General features: G+C 42.0%; 1 protein-coding gene across 1 annotated transcript; it reads left to right on the top strand.

Moving 5' to 3' along the window:
- The first annotated feature begins 1,271 nt into the window (after nucleotides 1-1,271).
- On the top strand, nucleotides 1,272-11,608 carry LOC129821012 (sodium/myo-inositol cotransporter-like). The gene is made up of 2 exons (XM_055878210.1): nucleotides 1,272-1,552; nucleotides 6,186-11,608. Exon 2 carries the CDS (start codon nucleotides 6,458-6,460, stop codon nucleotides 8,603-8,605), a length of 2,148 nt encoding a protein of 715 aa, XP_055734185.1. The 5' UTR covers nucleotides 1,272-1,552; nucleotides 6,186-6,457; the 3' UTR covers nucleotides 8,606-11,608.
- Nucleotides 11,609-11,852: the final 244 nt, after the last annotated feature.

Genomic DNA, 11,852 nt, shown 5'->3' with positions numbered 1-11,852 from the left:
ATCAGGTTCTCAAGTTTCAATATTAGGCCTATTTTATTAAAACATGAGCTCAGCTTTATATAAAGCTTCTAAGTGTATTTTTGCTGATATCACCTCACTTATGTATTGACACAGGCCTGGTTGGCCCAGCATCACCTGTACGAAGATACTGTGCGACTGTGTCAGTGTGTAGTTTACAGGGTCTGTGTAAATTGATGCCCATTGTTGAGGCATTTGCATTTCATTGTGCTCCTCCTACATTCTCACAGGTGAGCAGTGACACAGCCTTGGTGGTTTCTCCAGACCCATCTTGTGCACCTTCCACCATACTAAAACAAATGCCTATTGTCACTTCTGTGTGTGCAGAACTGAAGGGTTTATCCTTGCATGTACAGTAGGCCACCTATTGAGATGAAGGTATACTTTTGGTAGTCTTAAATGTGTCTCATCCTACATCAGACAAACAGAGCCTATTTATCAGAGAGAATGACAGGAGCTATTCACTGACTTCATCTTCTATAAATTCCTCCAAATCAAATTGTATTGGTCACATACACATATTTAGCAGATGTTATTGCATGTTGAAATGCTTGTGTATCGTATCTAGGTCTCTTCTAGGCTAGCCTACTAGCTGATATAGGACTACCTCTGTGGCCAAGTAGGCTATTGAAGCCCCTCACAATGTAAATTGATGTAAACGATGGAAGCACTGAATGGAAGACCCAGCGGTCACTGCATTGTGTTATTGAGACTATAAATAACTTTAATAATTAAACATAAAAGCAATGTTAAATATCTCCCCATATTAGGCTATGCCATTGCATTCTAGATAGATCCACGAGTTGTAGCCTGTTTGGAGGGTGGAGTGGGGTCACATTGCCAGACTTGTGACATCAGACACATGTGCAATAGGACTAGGCTTAATGAGGATGCACATTTCTGAAAAGTTTAACACCTTGAAGGGAGATTACAAGGGTTTTAAAAGTGCACATATCCAATAGTGTGAGTTTCCAGATTGTTATGTTATTATGCAACTGTTAAAGCTGATTAACCAGCAGGATCTCCTGCCCAGTCAGTTAATTAGGCAAAGTGGGGTTTCTTTCTGGCAATTTCCACCCAAGTAGGCTAACAGGTTGAACGTCATGAGGCAAACCAATCCCCTGTTTAAAAACAAAAACAAAGGTTAATTTACAGTAGTATGCAAAAGTAGCTTGTTCCTCAAAACAATACGGTATTTTAAAATTAGAACAATAACCAATGGGCGTGTTGCGACCGAAGCCATCCGAAACGTCACACGTGTATTACACGTGTAGGGCGTGGCATAGGAGGAAGAAGCGGAGTCGATGCTTATAAAGCCTAGTTACCTTGTCCTATTCAGTCACCTGTGTGCTATTACACTTAACTGCTCGAAAACAGAGCATACGGGAGGACAAAATACGAATTGTCGCTACATCGGAAGGACTGACGCAGGAAGAGACACATATCTACTGTCGCTAGAGAAGCAGACTCACAGTCAAATCCTCAACTTGTGGATTGATGTAGTCAGTAGCTACATTATAACGTAATGGGAATGGTGAGTGTGCATTTTTGTTATGACCGCCCGTTTTAAATTGTAGCCTGGAGAATGCGGTAATGGGTGCTAAAAAAGCAGAGAATGGACAAGCGATGGAGAAAAGAAAAAGCAGGTCGAGCACTTAATTCACTATTTTATTGAACCCAGAATGCATGGAATGTAAATTAATGTAGGCTACTAGGTCAGGGTCAAAGACTATTCTTTTTGACGAATTCAACCACACATTTTGCTCAGTACTACGAGGCTACACACCCTCCTTGGCAATGTGGACAATGCGTGCACTTTCTTTCTAGAATATTCCTTTGCCGCTGTATCATTGGTTGTGGTGCGTGCCACATGTCTTGATGGTGCTTTGACAACAATGCCCTGATCCCATATCTCCGGTATCGTTTCATGTTGATACAGTACCTCCTCAAACGGTCAGCTCCCGAGTCCCTTTTTATCATCAGGGGGCATCTTGTCTAGAAAATGTCACCTTGTGGCTGACAGTTGTATGGGTAGCCTATCTATGCACACCACCTTGTAATACAAGTCTTACAATAGATTGATATTACTATATCACATGCGTTATAGCCTACCTGTCTGTTTTAAGCCTTTTTTTAAGAACATTATAAGACATTCTAAATTCTCATACATGCTCATAAAAAGTAATAAAGTATTAAGCCTTTCAAGTGTTTCTAAGACAGTGAAGGCATTGGAACCCTCTTCTCTACCCTCAATTGATTTGTAGTATAGCATAACTTTGGCCAGGACATATGCAAACGTTTCTGTTCCATTGAACAACCGTTGTTGTTGTTTTAGAAGGGTCTGCTGGCGACATGTAGTCCAATGAACACGGAGCTGAAGAGACAAACAAAGAGTTATTTTAGTGCAAGGGGCAGGGATAGGGTGGACGGTTGGATTTATGCCAGCACGTGATGAGGGCTGAAATCACTAAATATGTAAACTACAGGCGGGAAGAATGACCGCTGTGTGCGGGTGGACAAGAAGAGTGATTGTCTTGGAGCATGTTGGATCAGGACAGTTCTCTTACAGTTCTGTTAGTGTAGGATATTGAGGCCGATCATGTTTGAGGTTGGTTGATGCTAAGTGATGTTGAGATGATGATGATGCTAAAACTGTCCAGAGAAATAGCCATCTAAAATATCATATTGTAAAGTAAATAATTTGCAAAGCTTGGCTCGGGATAATGAGTTCAGCTGCAATGGTCGGGGGATTATGTAATCATAATGTATCTAAGTCATGATTGAAAATGTATTTATTATTACATTTCGAATTACAATAACAAAAAAAGAACATAACTATATATATATGTATATTTTCTCTAAAGAAACATAAAATGACTAAAGTTAAAAAAATAGAATACAAAGTAAAAATGTATTGCATTTGGGAACATATTATTATTATTTTTTTGTGGATGTAAAATTTACCCGATAATGAAGAAATTAACGACTAATTCAGTAGTTTTGTTTTTATTTGAATAATAATGTATTACGTATTTCATTGTAAATACATGGGTCTTATTAATGAAATAAATAATGTAATTACTTGCTCCAAAACAACTTCAGAGTCACACTCATAAAAATGTGTTTAATGGTTTCCCCTTTATCACAGAAAAGACATATGTCCTCTAAAGCCATGCATATTGCAAGGGTATATTTTGTGCAAGATTTTAAAGTGAATTTCTTTTACTTTATTTTATATACAAAATTTGTGAGGGAGAAACCAAACCTTCTTCCATTCAATTTCAGTAATCTATGCATTTCAGAAGAATTTCCCTCTAGGAGAGATCTTGTTCTTGGAGTTAAAAAGTTATCTTAAGAATGTATTATTACATTTGTTGTCCAGCAGGGGGAAACCTTCTAACAAGTTGTGCATCAATCGTGACATGTTCTCCAAAAGACAAATGATATTTAATTAATTGAGTAAATCCTGAAGGTATTTCTTTGCATATAGAATTCAATTCTTTATAATGTATATATGTTTCCAAGAACTTTCTATAAGAGAGTATATTTCCTTCTTTTTCAAATAAATCAAGCACAAATATAATATTTATTTCAAACCACTTCGGGAAGAACAAATACTTGTTTTTTAACAACAATACCTTTGTTGTTCCACAGAAGTGTTTTGTGTGGGGATAAGCTGTGGATATAACATACTTTCAGGCTAAAAGGGCTTGTTCATGAAATTTGGACAGTTTGATGGGTTATTTTGCTGGAGAGTAGTTGCACTTCCACAAAAATTGAAGACCAGACATTTTCATAAAAATATGACAGGGAATGAAGTATCCCTATAGATTCAGAGCTAAGCATGCATCTTTTTTAAATGTAGTTTACTTAAAAGGTATTGTTGATATCAATTCAATCTAGTACTTCAAGCCCACCATCAGGTCTTTTGTTTGATATGATTGATTTCTTAAATTTGTTTATTTTTCTATATATTGTCTATGAAAGTTTTGTTTATCAGGCTGGTTTGATCAGCTACAAATAGGGATAGAGCAGGGAAGACAACGTGACAGACCCTCTTTGGACAATAAAACCCTTCCAATAGAGGTCAAGCTGGAGCCAGTTATTAAAGATGGATTTTTTTGTTGTCTTTAATCTCTTGAATGAAATTGAGATGCTGACGGACAATATGGTTTTTCGCCATGTGCTCCCCTAAATATTTCAGTCTTTCACTGGAATATTCTCAATAGATTGGTAATTTGAGTTACATATGGACACTTTATCATTTATTTAAATTAAGTTCCAGACCAGAAGCTGAAGAGAATGATTAGATAATAAGTTTAATAGCAACTTGATCCTTGTCTTTTAGAAACAGAGCTGTACCATCTGCTAACTGAGATTTTTGTAGTTTTTTGTCAAATATTGAAATACCTTTTAATCCAGGGTTGTTTAAAATGCAACTAAAAGGAATAAGAAAGCTGAAACAGGGCAACCCTGGAGTGCACTATGGTGAATATGAAATATTTTAGATGTGTTACGATTAATCATATTAGAAATATTATCTTTATAAAACATATTGATAACAGAGAAAAAGATAGGCCCAAAACCAAAAGTGTACAACGAATGTTTTAGGAATTTGTGTTCTATTGTATCAAATGATTACAAAAGTCGAGGAATAAAATAATAAAGCAAAGATAACTGAACTAAATGACAATCGCACCGTAGCACTCACTTCTGTCATCATGAAGTGCTTTGAGAGACGAATCAAGGATCATATCACCTCCACCTTACCTGTCACTTCACCTAGACCCACTTCAATTTGCTTACCGCCCCAATAGGTCCACAGACAATGCAATTGCCTGCACACTCCCCTATCCCATCTGGACAAGAGGAATACTTATGAAAGAATGCTGGTCATTGACTACATCTCAGCATTCAACACCATAATACCCTCCAAGCTCATCATTAAGCTTGATGCCCTGGGTCTCAACCCCACCCTGTGCAGTTTTGTCCTGGACTTCCTGACAGGCCACCCACAGGTGGTGAAGGTAGGAAACAACATCTCCGCTTTGCTGATCCTCAACACTGCGGCCCCACAAGGGTGCGTGCTCAGCCCCCTCCTGTACTCCCTGTTCACCCATGACTGCATGGCCATTCATGCCTCCAGCTTAATCATCAAGTTTGCAGAAGATACAACAGTAGTAGGCTTTATTACCAACAACGAGACAGTCTACAGGGAGGAGGTGAGGGCTCTCGGAGTGTGGTGTCAGAAAAATAACTTCAACAAAGGAGATCGTGGAGTTCAGGAAACAGCAGAGGGAACACCCCCATATCCACATCGACGGGACAGCAGTGGAAATGTTAAGTTCAGGAGGCTGAAGAAATTTGGCTTGTCACTTAAAACCCTCACAAACTTTTACAGCTGCACAATTGAGAGCATCTTGTCATGCTGTATCACCGACTGATACGGCAACTGCATCACCCACAACCGCAGGGTTCTCCAGAGGGTGGTGCGGTCTGCACAACGCATCACCGGGGGCAAACTACCTGCCCTCCAGGACACCAACAGCACACGATGTCACAGGAAGGCCAAAAAGATCATCAAGGACAACAACCACCCGAGCCACTGCCTGTTCACCCCGCTATCATCCAGAAGGCGAGGTCAGTACAGGTGCATCAAAGCTGGGACCGAGAGAGAAGCTGTTTTTCAATCTCAAGTCCATCAGACTGTTAAACAGCCATCACTAGCACAGAGAGGCTGCTGCCTACATACAGACTTGAAATCATTGGCCACTTCAATAGATGGAACACTAGTCACTTTAATAATGTTTACATATCTTGCATTACTCATCTCATATGTGTATATACTGTATTCTATACTATCTATCACATCTTAGCCTATGCTGCTCTGTCATTGCTCATCCATATATTTAAATATTCTTATTCCATTCCTTTACTTAGATTTGTGTGTATTAGGTATATGTTGTGGAAACTAGAAGCACAAGCATTTCGCTACACTCACAATAACATCTGCTAACCATGTGTATGTGACCAGTCAAATCTGATCTGATTTTTGTGTTTTCTCAGAAATTTTGCCTCAGAGGTCTTGTATAAATGTGTGTGTCACCTTCCTCACTTCCCGTCAAACAAGGGCTCTAATCAAGTGTTTTGTCTTTACTGTCTTGCAGGAATGTAAATTCTAGGCTATACTAGACTGGAGGCCTGCAGCATCCTCCTTTAAAACTGGAGCGTCCTCAGTGCTGGTAGATTCTCCTCCGAACGCACACACGCCTAGTGAATTTGACCAGACAGTGGATACTACAGCGTCCATGCAGACAGCAAACCAAAGGATAGTGTTTTTATTGCCCTTCTGTTACTTTAAACCTTGACTTTGACTTTTGCAGGGTTTGAAAGGAGTTTTTCATCAGTTTTGAACGAGTAGTTCTGTTTAGCACTCGCTATGGGTACTGGTGTCATGGAGGCAGCGGACATAGCTGTGGTGGCTCTGTACTTCATCCTGGTGCTGGGCATCGGGTTCTTCGCCATGTGGAAGGCCAACCGCAGCACGGTGAGTGGATACTTCCTGGCGGGACGCTCCATGACATGGGTGGTGATCGGAGCGTCGCTGTTTGTCAGTAACATTGGCAGTGAACACTTCATAGGCCTGGCAGGGTCGGGAGCAGCCAGCGGCTTTGCTGTGGGAGCATGGGAGTTTAACGCTCTTCTCCTGCTGCAGCTGCTGGGTTGGGTGTTCATACCTGTGTATATCCACTCTGGGGTGTACACCATGCCGGAGTACCTGTCCAAACGCTATGGAGGCAATAGGCTAAAGGTGTACTTTGCTGCCCTTTCTGTGCTGCTCTATATCTTCACCAAGATCTCTGTGGACTTATATGCCGGGGCGCTTTTCATCCAGGAGTCGTTGGGCTGGAACCTCTATCTGTCCATCATCCTGCTCATCAGTATGACCGCAGTGCTTACAGTCACCGGTGGCCTGGTCGCAGTCATGTACACGGACACCCTCCAGGCCGTGCTGATGATCGGTGGAGCTCTCAGCCTGACCATCATCAGCCTGATCAAGGTCGGCGGTCTTGAAGGGGTTCGGACCAAGTACATGCTAGCTGTCCCAAATGTAACAGCTATCCTGGCCAGTGGGAACTTCACCTACTCAGCTTCCTGCCGCATTGAGCCCAAGCCAGATTCCCTGCGGCTCCTCCGGGGCCCGCTGGACGAGGATATCCCCTGGCCAGGCTTCCTTCTGGGCCAAACCCCAGCCTCCATCTGGTACTGGTGTGCTGACCAGGTCATCGTCCAGAGGGTGCTGGCTGCTAAGAACATTGCCCATGCCAAGGGCTCCACGCTGATGGCTGGCTTCCTGAAGGTCCTACCTATGTTCATTATCGTTATCCCCGGGATGATCTCCCGGATCTTGTTTGCAGACGAGATAGCCTGCATTGGGCCAGAGCACTGCCTGGCCGTTTGCGGCTCTAAGGCGGGTTGCTCCAATATCGCGTATCCGCGGCTGGTCATGTCTGTGATGCCCATGGGACTGCGAGGGCTGATGATGGCTGTGATGATTGCAGCTCTCATGAGTGATCTGGACTCCATCTTTAACAGCGCTAGCACCATCTTCACCCTGGACATCTACCAGAGCGCAAGGCGTAGTGCATCCCAGAAAGAGCTACTGTTGGTGGGCCGGCTGTTCGTGGTGTTCATGGTGGTCATCAGTATCGCTTGGATCCCTGTCATCATCGAGATGCAGGGTGGCCAGATGTATCTCTACATACAGGAAGTAGCTGGATACCTGACCCCGCCCATCGCCGCCCTCTTCATGCTGGGCGTGTTCTGGAAGCGTTGCAATGAAAGAGGTGCATTCTGGGGCGGTATGACCGGATTCGTGCTGGGTACCACCCGGCTGATTCTGGCGTTTATTTATCGCGAGCCTCCCTGTGACCAGCCAGACGACAGGCCTTTCTTCATCACACATGTCCACTACATGTATGTGGCTGCTGGGCTGTTCTGGGTATCTGGACTGGTGGCTGTGGTCGTCAGTCTCTGCACCCCTCCTCCGGATGAGGAGCAGATTCGCACCACCACATTATGGGGCCTGCGTAACATTGGAAAGCTTCCCCCCAAAGACCGTGAGGAGATGTACAAGCTGACGGATAAGAGCCACGTGCAGTTGAATGGGAATGGAGGCCTCTATAAGGATCTGCCCCCAGACATCTGTAGAGCTAGGTGTCTAGATGGGGAGGACGTTACGTTGCTAACGCCACCTAATGACCATGACCCCGCGACCCCCAGCGCAGAGACAACCCCGGGAACAACTCCAGCAACGCCCGCCATCCAATTTGATAATGGTCTCGCAGGGCTCATTCATGCAGAGGAAAGTTGTTGTGGGGAGGGTGGGAGGGGCATGCGTCTGTTGGAGTGGTTCTGTGGGTTTAAAGAAGCAGCATACAATGCCCATCCCAAAAGGACAGAAGAGGACGAGAGAGCCGTCATAGAGATGCTGTACGAGCCACCCAGAACCAAACTGCTGCTCAACTGTGGACTGTTTCTGGTCTGCTCGTTGGGAATATTCCTGTTTGTCTACTTCTCTCTATAGAATGGACCAAATTAACAGTTGTTGGGGATTGTTTCAAAGGCATAGTTACAATTTTCTGAGATTTGATGTGAATCTGATGATTCATTGAGCTTTTTGAAATCATTCTTTTGAAATGATTGAAGCTTCTCCCCCTTGTCACATTAAAATAATCAAACTCCAAAGCACTTTGTGGTCTCCTAATAGTGTTCTTCAGATTTTCCATATACTTCTATGTTACTGTATGATTACTAGATGCTTACCAGCATATGTGAATAAGATGAAGTATGAACTCATTGTTTATTAGAGATTATTAGTCTGCTTCTGTGTTATTCCAAAGCCCTTTTGTGATTTTTTTTGTAGGGCAATTTTAAGAAACCTGCTCAATGCCTTTTTGTTAATACAGTACCTACGGAAAGTATTCAGACCCCTTGACTTTTTCCACATTTTGTTAGGTATCAGCCTTATTCTAAAATGAATGAAATAATTTTTTTCCTCAATCTACACAATTCCCCCTAATGACAAAGCAAAAACAGTTTTTTTTGAGAGAAAAAATTCTAAACAAATTAATTTAAAAAATGCAATATCACATTTGCGTAAGTATTCAAACCCTTTACTCTTTGGCAGCGATTACAGCCTTGAGTATTCTTCGGTATGATGCTACAACTTTGGCACACTTGTATTTGGGAAGTTTCTCCCCATTCTTCTCTGCAGGTCCTCTCAAGCTCTGTCAGGTTGGATGGGGAGCATTGATTTACAGCTATTTTCAGATCTCTCCAGAGATGTTCGATTGGGTTCAAGTCCGGGCTCTGGCTGGGCCACTCAAGGACATTCATAGACTTGTCCCAAAGCCACTCCTGCGTTTTCTTGGCTGTGTGCTTAGGGTCGTTGTCCTGGTGGAAGGCTAACCTTTGACTCAACCTGCTCCAGAAGACCTCAGACTTTCATCAAAGATCTCTCTCTGTACTTTTCTCTGTTCATCTTTCACCCGATCCTGACTACTCTCCCTGTTCCTTCCGCTGAAAAACATCCCCACGGCATGACGCTACCACCATCATGCTTCACCGTAGGGATAGTGCCAGGTTTCCTCCAGACGTGACGCATAGCATTCAGGCCAAAGAATTCAATCTTGGTTTCATCAGACCAGAGAATCTTCTTTCTCATGGTCTGAGTCCTTCAGGTTCCAAGCGGGCTGTCATGTGTCTTACTGAGGACTGGCTTCCGTCTGGCCACTCCACCATAAAGGCCTGATTGGTGGAGTGCTGCGGAGATGATTGTCCTTCTGGAAGGTTCTCCCATCTCCACAGAGGAACTCTGGAGCGCTGTGAGCGTGACCATCGGGTTCTTGTTCACCTCCCAGATCAACGCCCATCTCCCCCGATTCCTCAGTTTGGTCAGGCGGCCAGCTCTAGGAAGAGTCTTGGTGCTTCCACACTTCTTCCATTTAAGAATGATGGAGGCCACTGTTCTTGGGGACCTTCAATGCTGCAGAAATGTTTTGATACCCTTGACCTAGAGCTGTGCCTCGACACAATCCTGTCTCTGAGCTCTTAGCAATTCCTTCCATCTCATGGCATGGTTTTTGCTTTGACTTGCACTGTCAACTGTGGGACCTTTTTAGACGTGTGTGCCTTTCCAAATCATGTCCAATCAGTTGAATTTACCACAGGTGGACTCCAAGTTGTAGAAACATCTCAAGGATGATCAATGGAAACAGGATGCACTTGAGCTCAATTTCAAGTCTCATAGCAAAGGGTCTGAATTCTTATGTAAATAAGGTATTTCTGTTTTTTATATTTTACTTTGTTATGGGTTATTGTGTGTAGATTGCTAAGGATTTTTACAATTCATTTAATACATTTTAGATTAAGGCTGTAAAGTAACAGAATTTGGAAAAAGTTAAGGGGTCTGAATCCTTTCTGAAGGTACTGTATATGCCATTTAGCAGACGCTTTTATCGAAAGCAAACCACGGTCATGCAAACATTTTACGTATTGGTGGGCCAGGGAGCAAGCGCCATGCTCTACCAACTGAGCTACGGAGGACCAACTGAAAGTTATGCACGGACCATGCAGCGTTATGCAGGGGCCTCCGCATAGTGACACTAAAGCTACCACCGTTAGATGGAGAATAAAACTCTGAAGTTATTTTATTCCTATTAGCTTTAAACATTGTTTGCAAATGTGGTGTGGATATGGTGGTTGCAAATGCTTTGAGTTTTTACTAAAATATTTTTGTTTTCATGTTTGGACAGTTACTTTTTATTTACACTTCTTAAGAATACCTAGGTGAGTTGCTGTAGAGTAGATGTCAAAATAATTGTGTAGTTAAATATAAAAATGTAAGTATATTTGATAATTGTTGACATGAGAATATCATTTTTTTGGTTTTTGCACTGTATTGTAGCATTGCAAAGAATTGAACATATCAATTAATGCTCATGGTTGCACTTTCATAATGTGTTGTGTATGATTAGGCTAGCTACTGTTTGGAATTTCTCACGGTGTTTGACTGAATAATGTTTTTTTTCTTCCAAGGTTAATGTCGTGAAATTGTTCAGTAAGCTACGTTGTTAACTTGGTGATAAACCACACTAAAATCGAGCCCAGTTGTTTTTTGGGGATTTTTTGTTTACCCTTTTCATATATTCATGAATTTGTTGCTGTATTTGAAATGGTTTATAATTTAATCTGATTTGAGCGTGTACTGTATTTCATAGAAACCTATTCTTGCCAAATGTGTCTTTGTGTGCAATGCTAAAGCAAATCAATAGCCTATCTATGGCGATTGACATGATTTTCAGGCGTGTTTTTTTTGTTTGTTGCAAATGTAGGCTTAGCTAACCATCCCCTGTTCCGAGTCTGATTAATGGAGGATTATTGTATATATCTCTGAGAATCAGGTAAAGACTGTATTGAGAAGAAGAGATTTGTATCTTTTTCTTAGAGAAATATATATAATGCTATTTTTACATTTTTTTTTTTTAGAAAGAAATCAACAAATAAAGTTCCTGTGGAAAATAATAAACTTGTGTTGAATGTCTTATTTTTATTGTTCTCACACATTAAAAGGGTATAAAAAACATGGTTGTCTTATGGAAAGTTCAAAATTCACTGTCTAACATGAATCCCTGGGGCATAGGGCCTCCTATGTAACCCTGGGGCCTATTAATAATCTGTTCAAAAATTGGAGGGGATTGGATGATTCAAGGCTTCTTTACAGATGGTGCAGCCAAGGAGAAGGCCGGATCAGTTTTCCATAAATGTCTCTA

This window comes from Salvelinus fontinalis, chromosome 23 (genome assembly GCF_029448725.1).
Source record: "Salvelinus fontinalis isolate EN_2023a chromosome 23, ASM2944872v1, whole genome shotgun sequence".
Lineage (NCBI taxonomy): Eukaryota > Metazoa > Chordata > Actinopteri > Salmoniformes > Salmonidae > Salvelinus > Salvelinus fontinalis.
This window is presented reverse-complemented; position numbering and strand designations above follow the sequence as displayed.